Source organism: Solanum lycopersicum, chromosome 11 (genome assembly GCF_036512215.1).
Source record: "Solanum lycopersicum chromosome 11, SLM_r2.1".
Lineage (NCBI taxonomy): Eukaryota > Viridiplantae > Streptophyta > Magnoliopsida > Solanales > Solanaceae > Solanum > Solanum lycopersicum.
The window spans coordinates 5,459,675-5,475,345 of NC_090810.1; the positions used below are offsets into that span (position 1 = coordinate 5,459,675).

At 28.5% G+C, this 15,671-nt stretch overlaps 2 protein-coding genes across 3 annotated transcripts; one reads left to right on the top strand and one right to left on the bottom strand.

Moving 5' to 3' along the window:
- Positions 1-4,513: 4,513 nt before the first annotated feature.
- LOC101247682 (zinc finger protein 4) lies at positions 4,514-7,416 on the bottom strand. Of its 2 annotated transcripts, XM_019210845.3 has the most exons (3): positions 7,077-7,273; positions 5,762-5,861; positions 4,514-5,656 (listed from the first exon to the last, which is right to left on the bottom strand). In XM_019210845.3, the coding sequence occupies exon 3, from the start codon at positions 5,585-5,587 to the stop codon at positions 4,847-4,849; it is 741 nt and encodes a 246-aa protein (XP_019066390.1). In that variant the 5' UTR covers positions 5,588-5,656; positions 5,762-5,861; positions 7,077-7,273; the 3' UTR covers positions 4,514-4,846. The 2 variants fall into 2 exon arrangements, with proteins under 2 accessions (XP_019066390.1, XP_004250235.1); XM_004250187.5 differs by lacking the exon at positions 5,762-5,861 and having other exon boundaries at positions 7,077-7,416.
- A 6,906-nt stretch (positions 7,417-14,322) lies between these two features.
- LOC104644543 (ubiquitin domain-containing protein 7SL RNA1-like) lies at positions 14,323-15,289 on the top strand. Its single transcript, XM_026028256.2, has one exon. It carries the CDS (start codon positions 14,385-14,387, stop codon positions 15,240-15,242), a length of 858 nt encoding a protein of 285 aa, XP_025884041.2. The 5' UTR covers positions 14,323-14,384; the 3' UTR covers positions 15,243-15,289.
- The last annotated feature ends 382 nt before the right edge of the window (positions 15,290-15,671 follow it).

The window sequence follows — 15,671 nt, forward strand, 5'->3', positions numbered from 1 at the left end:
AAAATCAGTTGAGACAACGGTTAGAGTTCCTCTTAACACTATCCTATAAATAATATGCGTATTTGGAAAAAAATCGAGTCTTTTTATTTGATTGAATATTTCATTACATCATTATTTTTTCTTTGTATTATTCTCTTTAACACTTTTAGTTCAAAAATAAATCTAAACCATCAATATCACAATAACTATTATGTGTTAAAGAAAGTTCAAAGTTAAAAATAATTTTTTTTTAAAAAAAATAATCATATAACAATGAAATTCAAATATAAATATCAGACATAAATAAAAAAAAACATAAAACAAATTTGCTTTTTACCAGAAAATTAGGGAAGACAACATAGTTATAACATGGCACGATTGTGACATCAATTAATACATCCAATACATTGAATATAAATTATAATTTAGTTGACCTAAAAAAAATGACGACTAACAAAATCCTATAGAGATGTTTTGGTTCAAGCTATATATATATCATTAGTATAAAAAAATTTTAAAATATATTTCTTAATTAAAATATTTACTTTATTTAAAAGAAGCTTTGCAAATCAGAGAGAAAAAGATACAAACAATGTCTCAAAATAGTTATACAATAGAATTGTAATTTACTAGTTATTTTAGATATTCATTAAATCTATTTTTTTTTTTAAAAAAAGACATTATTTTGTATTCTTCGAAAAGCTATGCCTACATATATCACTTCTAATATTTTTTGGTCTAATATTGGCTAAACTATCGGAGACACCTGTTTTAATAATTCTATGAGCATTATATCTAGTATGACGTAGTTTTAATGACAAATATATTTTTGAAATATTGTTAATGATAGGTGAATATTTTTTATCATATTTTTAGAAAGTTGATGGTTTTGACGTTTAAAAATTAGAGTATATATATATATATCTTTATACAAACATAATACACATTGTCATAATTTTATCTATCGACCCGAAGGATAAGATTGTGTCACGTATTCCTATTTAGTCTCCTGTTATAGTGAAGGTATATATGTGCTAGTTTTTGAACGGCAGAAGCATTAATATCTCAAAAGTATATATGACAGAGGGTATCTGTATACTATTTACAATAGTTCGAGTGTGTATTTGTCCTTTGTTCCTAATTTAAAATGAAGGGCAAAATTTAAATTAAAAATATTTATCGCATATATCTAAATTTAGAAATGAAAAAGGGTATAGTAATCGATAAAATGCTTCAAAAAATAAAGATAAGCTTAGGTTATCATATTTAAAATCGTATATAAGTTTTTACGAAATATCTTTTTATTTATTTAAAATTAAAATTTATTAAATAAAGTAGACGTGCCATAAATTAGGTACGCCATTATTATTTCAAAAAAAAATAAAATGTGTACACATGAATATTTAACTACCACTACATATTATTTCCTTGATGAGAAGTGTTTCCTTGATAATTTTTAATTTTTAATACTTGACCATCTCAATAATGAGAATCAAATTCACGTAATATAGAACTCAGTTAATAAAAGATATTTCTAAACTAATTTAAATTCATATAATATAAAACTCAGTTAATAAAAAATATTTCTAATCAATTTTTATTTAATTCTCAACACTTGAATGTGAAATATCTTATTGAAAAGGAAGGATTTCCATACATCCCATTACATATATACCTCGATGATGAAAATATCTTTAAAGTTCGTGTGCAATATATTAAAGTATTTATTATTATTATTATTATTATATTATTATTATTATTATTATTCAATTGGACAGGAAAAATAAAGAAAAAAATGAATCACCTGGGGCAGGGACTTTTGCTAGAAGATATTTTAATGGAGGCGGCTATTTTGGTCTTAATATAGCCAACTCAAGTTATAAAAAAGAAATCAAAACTTTAATCAAACCAAAAAAAAAATAAATGAAAAATGATGATTTCCAAATATATAGTTTATATGATATATTTGAATCACGTAATTTATCAAGTCTCGATATAATTTATCTTTCGAAAATTACCTTTTTTATTGAGCACCATGAGATAAGAGTTATATCTGTCATACTTTATTATCTTCTAATTGTACTTATAAAATTTATTGAATATCCAGTAATCTATTAAATTTTAAATAATTAATTAAGTCATGTCCTTATAATATGTCTTATTCAAATTGGACAAAGAGGTCATGTTCTTCCATTCCTTAATTAGTTTCATAAATAAATTGGACCATTTGGCCTGTCTTTGTTATGATTGCCTAAAATGTTACATCATTTGGTTATAAAATAATTGCATTTTTTTTTTATTATTGTGCCAAACTAAAAAGTCTTTGTATTATGTGGAAGTATTAAAATTCAAACTCTATGATCATTTTTGCGTTATAGAGTTGATTAACATCTCTTTTCATTATGTATTTTTCTAATAAAAAGACGATTATAACTAAAATTATATATTCAATTCTTTTTTAAAAATTACTCGCTTCGGTCCATCTACGTGTTTTATATGTGTGGAACTTGTTTTTTTTTTTCTATTTCCGACCTCTTTCTCAAATACATGAGGTAAGTAGGGATAGGCGATGAAAACACGCTTTTTAACAATAAACTTTTTTCGATTCTCAATTAACCTTATTTATAAAGGGTCTTATGTGACTTATAGTATTATATTTAATAAGTCACAGGTATGATAGTAGAATCACTATAAGTATACAATTGACACACTTGGAAAATAAAACAACAAAAAGCAGTCCAATTTGGAATAGTGCAAATCATTATTAGTAGGTCGAAATTTTCCAAAGTCAAGTTAGTAAAGCATTGAATTTAGATAAATTTGGTTATACTCTTCTCCGGACCCATGCATAACGAGAATAAATGAGATTTTCATCTTATATTAGTTCTTCTTCAATTTTTTCGAATTCATTGAATTGTTTTGAGTCCCCCTTCTTCACGTTGCCCCTAATACTAACTGTTAGTGAAAAACTTACAAGATAATAAAATTACAAGATTACAATTGAAAATAAAATGAAGAAATTAATCTCTTCAGGCTGAGGCGCGGATATTTCGCTCTCTTTAAGCAGATTCAAGCCCACTACAACAAATGTTTTCACCGGTCCAGCAGTAGTCCTCTTTAACTTGTCCCCTCCAGGATACAACAGCCTTCACAAAGTATAACTCAACAACTCTGAACAAGAGTTGAGTCCAAAGCTCCACAAAAAAAAAAAAAAACACCTCCCTTCAACTAATAAGAACTCTCTTTTAGACCAACTCTTCCACTCTTTGTTTTCTCTTGTGTTTTTTGTGTGTACAAACCAAATGAAGACTACCACTATTTATACTACAAGAAGTCTTCCTAACAATGAATAGGAAGATAATGGAGGTAGTAAATAGTGAAGATAATGGCCTTAGGAGTTTCATAGGTTACAATAGGAGTTACATAGGTTACAAAGAGTAATGGAGAAATTAAGAATGAAATAAAGTGATGGACAACTAATGCTATTGGATGATGTAGAAGTTATCCATTCCAATGTTTATTGGAATATTTTTATCTCATAATGAATTCAACCAATAAAGCCAAAAGTAACGGCATTACATGGCTACTAAGTCAAGGATGATTAACATGATTAAATTGATTGTTTAAAACTCAAATGCCTACCAATGATCATTCTTATAATTCTAAAATAAAACAATTTAATATGTTAAATATTAATATTAAAATGCTAATAACCTAACAGTAACTACGATCGATTTAGTCTTGTTGTCATGTTCCAATCAAACAGTCCATTTCTAAAGTGGCCCTTAGTATGATTTACATAACATGTGAAAGTTTTTCTCTGTTTGTTGTCAAAATCACTGGTATACTATAATATTTAACATCAAAGGGGTCCACCACTTTTTTTTTATATTTCCAACTTTAACCTTGTACTTATAACTCTGATAATCTAAATTGTTCAGATTTTTTAAAAATGTGGTCAATTGGTCATGTCTTGGATTTTCAAAAACAGTCTACTTTTAGAGATTGTAACAATACTTTTACAGAGTTTGAACAATATAGTTGATAACAGAAAGTTCTTAACTAGTACAAGAACCTTCCTAGGATTTTCTCAATTGGGAGTTTTTGTTGTACTAGGAGTTTCTAGTTATTTGCATAAGTTGCATAACAACAACAACGATGTATTTTGAAGATTCATCATAAATTTACTAGTTTACATTATTTGTTAACCTACCACAATTCTTATCCTTTATTCAGGTGTGAGACCGATCATGTGAGCATGCTCATACAGTCGGAGTACAACATGTAATATATACTCACAAGTTGTAACACATGTATTTTACACACAAATGTAACACCGCGCATAAATAGAGCTTAGTGTTAGGCCTCAAACTTCACAAGGCAGGACCTTATACACTTTGGTCTTCAATTATAACATTGAAGTCTCAATCCATAACTCAATGTTGTATGTGCTCTGAGGCTAACTTCATGTGAATAAGCACATAGTTGAAAGTAACTTGAACTTGTCTAGACATCAACACACAGAGAGTTATAGTTGTCGATACTTAAAAAAGTTATACAGTCATAGAAGGAGAAAATACGAAGTATGATAACCGTTACAAGTCATAACTAATACATTCAAATTGTAAAACAATCCTGTAATGTTCAAATCACACTGGTCTGAACTATGTTGTCCAGACTCTCCAAAAATGTTGCAGCACCAGTATTGGATTCGACAAGCACCAGACAACATGTTTTTGAAGAGTCCGAGCAACATAGGGCCTAAGCAGGCATTGTGCATAGTATCCACACATAGTAGAATATATTTCACTGTACAAATAGAAACAAGAAAGCTAAATGATGTTTTGGCTATTTGCTGTCAAATATCTCAAAGCCTCAGAGTGAGATCTGGTGCAATTGGTTCATCTTTTTCGACGTATGGAGTCAATGTCATATTTGAACATCCATCAAGTGAAAAATTAGTGTGAGAGGTACCAGGATTCGTCACTTGACGGAAACTGCCAGGCCATAGTACTAATTGATCATCATTTTCCATGTACAAAGGTGGACTCTGGCGATTACCATACTCAAACCTTGCACTCGTTTTAAAATCGAGTGGCCTAATTGCTGGTGCAGACATCTGGTGTAATGAAGCATGAGCTTTGATCCCTAAAGACCTTATTGTAGATCCATGTAAAGGTAAAGACGCCAAGTTAGCGTACCTTTCAGAGAAAACGCCCATTCTCATAGCACGTTTAGCTAGCGTTCGTTCTCTTTTATGTGCATTCTGATGTCCACCAAGTGCTTGTGAACTATAGAACTTCCTCTGGCAGAAGTTACAACTAAAAACTCGTTGAAACCCCGGTCCTGATACCGATGTTTGTGTAGTTGCAAGTTCATTGCTGCTTTCACTTGTGCTAGATACTGAAAAACCGCCTATCGAATCCTGGCTAAGAGACAAGTCAAGTGACACATGTTCTGAACTTAACTGTGTGAAATCTATAACTCTGTTCTTGGGAGGGTCCGTGAACGTCTCACCCACACATATGTTAGATGCGACTTGGCTAGTAATATCGGAGTCATCTTCAAACAAGGCCTCAACTTCAAGATTGAATCTTGGTGTTTGCATCTTTGGTTAAATATTAACAACTTATTAACACTATGTAGTGATCAATTGAATCAAATTAGTAACATTGTCCTGCATATAACAACAAAAAGGTTTTTTTTAGTAAACATATACTCTTATGTAAACAACATGCTGATGAAACAAATTCAAGAATCAAGTTTCTAGTACAGTTTGAACCTCGCGAATTCTATAATTTTTTAGTCCATTATCAACAACGGATTGGTTCAGGGTAGGCCACCTACGTGGCACCCCTCGTGGTGTGGCCTTTCCCTGAATCCTGCATAAACACGAGATGCTTCATGCATCGGGAATCCCTTCTTTCATCAATATATACAAATATAATTCTGTTTCATGTACATTTAGAACTAAATCTCACACTATCAAAGGGAAACCACACATATGAGTGAGACTAATTAACACCAACACCTACCATTTTGGGATCACTTTTTTCAAAGGACTAACAACACCATAAATTAGGTAATATAGTCATCAGAGAGTCGGAGATCAGAGGCGGAGCTAGAAGTTCAGCTAGAGAGGTCCGGCTGAACAAAGTAGTTTTAGACCAAACTCCAAATTATGTATTCGTATCAAGAAATATACTGAATATGTAAACTCGGTAACAAACACATAATGTCACTATCCTAAAATTTTGAACACATAACGTTAAAATCATGGCTCCACCTCGTCTAGTTGTGATAATACTTAACAAATAACTTAGTAAGTAAGCTGACTCAATATGAGTCATTAAATCTACACATCAACAACTACTAATATATCTAAATTCCAAGTCCAGTTATATGAATCATCACTATTCACGTCGCTCTACTAAAAACACTTGTCTTTATCCAATATGACTTGTTATAAATAAATTCAAGAAAATTAACAAAACTATAATAAGTTGATTAAGCAAAATTAACAACAAAGCACTCTTGTTAATATTAGATCTTTATTCCACAAAGACTAACATCCACAAAGATATGTATTAAACTATATATATTGCTCGGACTCTTTAAAAAATATCGACAGATGTACGTTAAATACTCCAAAATATTGTATATTCTTGAAAGATCCGACAAAGGTACAACAACATTTTTGGAATGTTCAAGCAACATAGTCTATAACTTAAAAAAAAGCAAAACATATTTTATTCTCCTAGATTTTCATCTACAAGAAAATTGCAAATAGTTTGATGATTTTTTTTTATGAACTTAATCAACCTACAAACAAGAGGAAACCATTTAATTTCAAGATATCAAACAAAAGATTAATGAAAAAGACATAAATGATTAACACAAAGCAATAATATATTGAAATCTAAGCTACAAAAACACCTATGTTGCTCAGACTCTTCAAAATTGTTGTTGCACCCGTGTCAGATCTTTCAAAAATACACTATGAAAAATCTAACGCGTATCCATCAAGCGTTTTTGAAAAATCCAAACAACATAGATAAAAACTATGACAAACAACACAAGAAATTAATCAAACTAACCAGCTTCTTCTTCTTGTTGACTTGTTGTAAGACAAAATATGGTGATGTTTAATTTCTAATGGGACATTTCAAAGTATACATGAAAAAAAGGAACTTTGAGGAATTGAAGAGTGGAGTTGTAGGTATCATTTTTTTTAATGTTTAAAATAATTTAAATTATGGGAAAGCCAAAGGCAATGGTGGGACATTAGAGAGTCAGAGAAAAAGATGGTTATAGTGGATGTTAGAGTTTAATAAATAATAATATTAAAAAAAAAGTACACAACATGCATTTGGTTTATAGTATATGAAACATGCATGACATTACTCTAATTGTATGTTTGTTAACATTTTTTTTTATATGTTTCAAGAAAGGATTTTACATTAATATATATCGACAATATAAAAAAAATATGTTTTTCATTATTAATTGCACTTTTTAGGTATTTTAGTTGTACGTGGTTATAGGGCAGAACGAAAAAGAATTTAGAAATGTGCAAATAGATCCTTAAAACCTGATAAAGTTAAATTTTTAAACATGATCTCAACCAACACATGCAAAAGACTATCACATACAAGAAGATTCTGGTGAAGAATATAAGCAAAGCTAAAGCTCGGATATTGATATAACCGATCACATAGGTGAAGCTTTTTGGAATGTATCAATCTTTCGTATCCCCTTGTTTGATAATTTTATCTGACTCGACCTGATCGGGTAGTATAAAAAAAAATTTACATTATCTACAAATACAAATGTTGGGAATTATTCTATGTTTGAATTAAGCAAAACAACATATGAGAGTTATTATGGTACAAGTCATTTCATAGTCATTTTATGTTGTTAGTCCCACAAAAGATTCTCAATCTGTCAAAAAAAAAAAGAAAAATATGTCTTCCACTTTTCTCTCTCAATCTATGCCCACTTTTAAATGTTTCACAAAAAAAGAGATGTAATTAATTATATATAAGGTTACTAGTCTTCATCATGTCCCCTATGTCTCTAATTACCATAACATACATATAGTATATATAATTTCATTCATTCACTAATTTAACATATTATAACAGATAATAAGAGTATCGTATAAAATAAAACTGATTATTAAAAAAATAAAGAATATCATATAAAAGGGACTAGCGAAAGTATACTACTAACTACTAAGCATCGAGTATTGAGAAAAAAAATTGAAGTATAAGAATATTTTTTTATAATAAACAGTTATTTGTTGGATAATTGTTTAGAATGAATTGTGAGTATGAAGATTAAACAATTGTAATCACAAATGAAACGAATTTTATATATCTATTAATTCTTCTACTCTAAGTTATTCGTCTTGAACAGAAAATTGAACTTATATAACTTCTTGAATGATGAATAATATTAAACTTTCTTATATTAGTATTTGATCTTTAAAAAATCAAATATCATTTTGAATCGATCTTGAGCAAGATCTATATTAGTTCAAATTAAACCACCAATCTCCGTGATTTAATGTTCCCAAGAACATTTTTTTAATATTTAACCTATCCTGAAACCCCAAATCCTAGGTTAATTTTTTTAAAATTCTAAATTAATGTGAAATTATTTATATATTTATTTATTTGTCCCCCAAGTCCATCACAAGACTTACACGTGACACCCTAACACCCAACACTACTAATTAACAGATTAAACACAAGAGTTTAAGGCTTAATCCCAAAAATTACCGACATCTTCACGTTGCCCCGCCGCTTAGCACGCGGCTCGATGTAATCGAATAGAAAAATATCTTGTTGAACTTGCTTTTCGTGAGATATTAAATAAACGAATAATAAAGAAAATAAAAAATATATATATTAAAATTAAAAGCTAAAAAAATTAAGATTTATTAATTTTTGTGCTCACTCATTTGTTGCCCACCACCTAGAAAAGCACATCCACTAAACTTAATTAGTGTATTTTCTTTATTCTTTTAATTTTTAAATAGATGGTACTAATCCAAAACTTATAATACTAAGTTAATTACAGGTTTTGCTTTAATTTGATGAAGATAAGTTATTGTAAGACAAAGCTAATTAATTTATTTGATTAAAATAGTAATTAGGTATACATTCTTCCACTAAGTTTTGGTAGTGCTTGCTTTTTGTATACTCACATGCTTTGCTTTTATTATCGTACTTTATTTAGGTTAATGAACTCTAAAATATATATGAACCACCAAATATTGCGATAAAGTTATAAGTTATTGTTTTTTTTTTTAATTATAAGTCTCGTATTTGAGTTATGAAAATGAAATCACATGTGATAAAAGAGCAATTTACCTCTAAAACAAGATTAGTCTGAACTCAAATTTAAATTAATCAGATTTCAAAATGAATATTATCTGACACTAAATAAAAAAATAAAAAAAACTTGCAAACGAATGATATGTTTTAAAAATAAAATAAAATAACTAGGAACTAATCTTTGGCAAGTGTTTTTATAATTATTCTAAATTGATATTTGGTATTTATAAACAATCTAATGAAATATTATATGGCAAAATATAATATTTGGGGTCAAAACTAGTAAGTATATATACTCCAGAAGAACAACTTGATGGATCCCTAAAAGATGGGTTGAAAAATATGTGTTAATTTTTTATTCATTTGTTTTTTTGAGTTGTCAACTATATAATGAGGTCAAAAATATATATTTTAATTATTTGAAAACTAAATATGCTTAGTCATATAACATAATGATCAAAATTATAATTTATGATAATTAACAGACAACATATATATTATTAATCTTGATCTTGTTTTGCTTTTTTTTTTTTACACATAGAGTCCAATACGAAGATATTTAGAGTTTCAATAAATTTAAGACCTTTAATTATTTTCATAATCTATAATAAAATAGCACCAATACATGTTTAAAAAGTTACTACGTATAACCCTCAATAATTATTTTAGTTGTAACTCTTGATTATTCTTTTTTTTTTTTTGGTTTGGTAAAAAAATCTTATTAGTAATGAACTATTAAAGAAATATATGTGTGACTCTAACAAATTCATAAATTTGTCAAGAACATTTTTAGTATAATAATGATTTGTATGTTGGTGAAGGGATAAATATGAGATTTAATTTAAAGAATATATAGTCTAAAAAATCCTAATTTTATTGATTTAAGAAAGAAAAATATTAATTATATTGAACTAAAATAGGGTTAAAAAATTCTTGGTGAACTCCTGAATGGACTTACTTGACATGAATTTAAATTAGCCAATTTTCAATTAATATCACACGCCAAATATCAAATCAAGAAAAAATACCATGGATCAAATATAGAACTTTAATCATGTCATATAATTAAACTTCTATGTTATAAGAATAAAATTTTAATCATTTTTCTATAAATACCACAAGTCAATGGATATGATCCAATAAGAAAATACTTATGCTAATTAAATGATGAATTAAGGGAAAACATGTTTAATTAACTCTAATTTAGTGATACCAGTATCCATTTATATGCTAATTAATAATTATGAACCAATGATACTCTTAAAATGTTGAATATTTATTAAACGGTGAATCAAAATTATCTAATGAAAAAAGTAGATGATATATTAAATAGAAGACTAAAAACAGATCTCAATATTTTGACCAAAAAAAATAATAGAAAAACCATTTATCAAATGTGGAAAAAATAAATAAATAACTGTCCACAAACTATTAAATATTTAGTACCAAAATATAATCTTCTTTAATATTCATTCACCATTTTTTTTTTATAAATTTAACTTTGAAAGTTTTGTTTTGACGACTAAATTTTTTTTTATACAATTCAGTTCTGGACGATAAACTAATTTGATAATTTAGATATTATTGTTCGTGAAATGGATTTGTTTTTTTATCCAACCAAAGGAAGTTCCATTTGCAATTGAAGTTGACGCTATTTTAGAGGTAAAAGAGAAGATACAAAAATATCAAGGTATTCCTATACCAAAACAAACCCTAATCATCCGTAAATAATTAAAAAATTTTATAATTACTCCGTGATTTTGTCTAAATATACTATATAGTACTAAGATCTTTAAGGGTAATATCATTGGTATGTTTTATTTAATCATGTGCTTGCAATATATTATCTTGAATATTGTTATGAGCAATTTACTATATTTTACATATATATATATATAAAAGTTTGAATAGTTTTTAGGCAAAATTGTATATAATAGCAAACTAATAACCTAAAATAAATGGAATAGCTAGGGTTTGATTTAATTGTGCTCGATAGCAAACGTTAGCTAAAATATGTCAGCGTCTCTCTCCCAAAAATCTCGCTCGCCACTCTCCATTCTCGCTCGCCTCTCTCGATTTATACACAGAAATGTATAATTCTATTTTTGTTTTGTATAAAGCGAGAGAAAATTGTATATACACATGCAAAAATATATATCTTCGTCTTATGCACTTAATTATACAATTTACAAACATTTTACTTCAAATATTGCAGAGAAAAAGGCCAACGAATTATACAATTGCGAATTATATAATTGCAGTGAAATACAATTTTCTCTAACTTTATACAACAGAAGTGTATATATTGTGTTTCTGTTTTTGTATAAAGCGAGAGAAAAACATTATACAATTGTGCATTATACAATTGCAGTGAAATAGGATAACGAATTATACAATTGCAGCGAATTATACAATTGTATATATGTAGCGAATTATACAGTTTCATGTTTGCTATGGAGCGCAATTATGCAAACTTTGTTATAGCATACAAATATGAATTTTTTGATTGCTATATATGAAAGTTGCCCTAGTTTTTATTCAAAGATCCAAAATATTTATTGTTAAAATTATAATTAGAGACTTTCTTTCTTTCATTCTTTTTTGGGAAAAATACTTAATCAAGTAAACTTATACTATTTAATTACTCATCGTAATTATAATTTGCTATAATTATCATTCGCGACTAACATTATACATTAATTACGTGGGCTGACTTCAAGTTTGTATAATTAGTCACGTTTGTATATGTATAATTCACTTGAATATACAAATACATATGTATAATATACAATTATCTAACCAATGTACATATACAATTCAGCTCTCTCCCACTCTCTGACCCCTCTCGCTTGCCTCTCTCCTCCCTCTCCGAATCTCGCTTGCCATATTTACAAATGCATATGCATAATAGACAATCATATACATATACAATTCAACTCTCTCTCTCCCTCTCTCGCTCGCCTCTCTCCTCCCTCTCCCAGTCTCGATCACCTCTCTCTTCCTTCTCCCAATCTCGCTTGTCATATATACAAATATATATGTATAATATACACAATTCACCTTTCTCTTACTCTTTCCCTCTCTCTTGCCTCTCTTCGAGTCTCGCTCGCCTCTCTCCTCCATATAACATGTAGCTACGAATCGTAATTATCAAACTATAGCTATGGAGAGTAATTAGGCTAGTTTTAAGTAACTATATGTGAAAGTTCCCTTCTTCTTTTTTAAAGATCTTTTACTTTTTCATTTTTTTTTTCCTACAAACTTAAACATTATTTATGTGAAAATAAATTCATAATTTATCTTGATTAAGTGAAAAGTTAAGGTAACAACGTGTCTCTCTTTGTCCCAATTTATGCATCATAATTTGAACATTTGAGGGTCGAATGTTATATTGTGGACGTGAATTTGAAACAAGATCATTAGTTTTTGAAACAAAATTTATGTATCTAAATACCACATAAAAAAAATTATAAGATGCAACAATTAACAATTTAGAGTTCAACAGGCATACGAAAAAAATCACGATTAAAAATCTCATTTTTTTCGAAATCCAAACACAACCACTTAATTTGGATGTAGAAGAGTATCTATCTAAATAGAATAGGAGATGCTAAATAATTTGTAATGATAAAAACTTCAAGTATGAAAATTATTCTGAAATAGAAATTTTAAAATTAAATGCAAATTTTTTTATTTATTTTTTATATCAACAACATGAATTCAAATTCAAATTAAAGTGTCCTATTTCCATTCGATTATTTCAATTTAAATTTAAATAGGGATATGAATTTTGAATTACTATTTTTGGTATGATAGCAAGGTATAGAAAAATATGTTGTATATTCATTAGATTGATATAAATATCGAGTACACCTAAATATTTATCCATGTGATATATATTAAGGGAAAATTGTATATAATAGCAAACTAATAACTTAAAATAAATAGAGTAGCTAGGGTTTGATTTAATTGTACTCCATAGCACACGTTTGCGAAAAAATTGTCAGACGCCTCTCTCCCAAATATCTCCCTCGCCACTCTCCTCCAATCTCTTGCTCACTTCCTCACTTTTTATATAAACACAAGTGTATAAAAATTGTTTCTAATTGTATAAAACAGAGAAAATTGTATAAATACATATATTTTTGTTCCCCTCTCTCCCCTCTTCCAGATCTCGCTCGCCACTCTTCCAAATCTCGCTCGCCACCCTCGCCTTTCTCACTTATACAAACAGAAGCGAAATGTATAAATTGCGTTTCTGTTTGTATAAAGCGTGAGAAAATTATATATACACATGCAAGTACATATATTTTCATCATATATACTTATAATTATATAATAAAAATACTCCCCTGCCCAGTTTCTTTTGCATTTCTCTCTTTCTCGTTTTATACAATTTTTTTATTATATATTTAATTTCTCTCTTTCTCGTTTTATATAATTTGATTCAATTGTATATTCCTTATCAAGTCTCTTTTGTCTTTCTCTCTTCTCATTTTATACAAATTCAAATTGTATATAATCGTTCTATACACTTATAATAATATAATTCGTTTTATACACTTCGTTTTTATACAGTTTTCTGCCCAAGAGTCTTTCTCTTTCTTGTTTTATACATTTCGTTTTATACAATTTGCTTCAACTGTATATGTATAACGAATTATACCGTTTCTATGTTTGCTACGGAGCGCAATTATGCAAACTTTGTTATAGCATACTTGTATATTAATAGCATTTAGCAACTTGTACATTTAAATCACAATTATGTTATCGAAAAAAGTAATTAAATAGAATTTTGACAAAAACAAAAAAAAAAGTGGAAAAAAAAAAGCAAACAAATGACTCTCATGCATTATCGGATATTGTTGTAACTATCCATATATTTAGTAGCAAAATGAAATTTGTTGAATCTTCTTTCACCTATATTTATGGTACCCTATTATTTATTAATTTAAATTACGCAATAGTTTAGTTTTTTTTTTTGACTAAATTAATAGTGAAGATTTACCGCATAGCAATAACATATTCAGTATATTTTCACAGCACAAAACATAATTTGTGTAAATGGATGTATTCATTCAACCAACAAAAGGAAGGTCATTTGCAATCGAAGTTGGATATTTTGACACTATTTTGGAGATCAAAGATAAGATCCAAAGACATCAAGGTATTCCTATACCAAAACAAACTCTTATCTTCAAAGGTAACGTGTTAGACGATCATCTAAATGTTCATTATTCTGATATCCTCGATCGTTCTCACATTCAACTCGTTGTAGAATCCGAACCTGACAAGAATAACGCGGTCAAGGCAGAACAACCATCTCCATCATCACTAACGAGAAAAATCCAACTCCTCTTCAAAATGCCAATATCCAAACTCGGAGTCGTGTTAGAGGTGGACGATACGGATAGGGTTAGGAGGGTAAAAGAGAGAATTCACGATATGGAAGGTGTACATGTGAGTAAATTAGTCATGCATGCAAATGGAATCGAAATGATGGATCATCAGACTCTTCAAGAATATGGACTTATAAATAATTCAGAAATCAATGTTAGTATCAAACCTAGTACCATCATGGTGTCCTCACCACCACCACCACCAACAACAACAACAACAACAAAACTTACTACTTCTTCGGGATCGCCCATGAATAATAACGGAAATGGATTGAAGAAATTAAGAATTATGGTTTTATCGAAATGTGGCACTAATAAAATTCCGATCGAAGTTAATCCATCAGACAATGTGGGACATTTGAAGAAAGAGTTGCAAAAATTGGAATTAGAGCTTCCACAAGAAGGGTATTTTTTTATTTATAAACAAAATGTTATGGATGATGATCGTTCATTTAGGTGGCATCATGTATGTCAAGGTGACACTATTGAAATCTTTAATGGTAGTGTCACTGGTGGAGTTTGATTTTATTTATTTTTGTTGTTGTATTTTCTCTATTGGTTCAAAGTTTAATAAAAGTATATTATTAAAAAAAAAAAGTAGAATAAAACTATTTATACTAAGAAACTCGTATACATACATATATATATAATATATTGATGGTGGAAACAAAACCCTCTAGAGAAAACTTGTGCATTTTATCGAATATTTATTTATGTGTAATGCAAAATAACGTGATAGTGTTGTATGAACAAAGCAAACTATTATTTCTTGAGAAAATCATAGAAATAGTTTGTCTATAAGTTTGTAAAAAGATCAAACCTTTTAATCTTTAATCAAATATTTAATAATTTATGTTTGTTAGATTTGACAAAGCTCATAAATGTTGTGTTTTTTGCTTTCATTTAGTCAAAGGTTTATCACAAACAAAACGTCATTTTCAAAGGTCTTTCG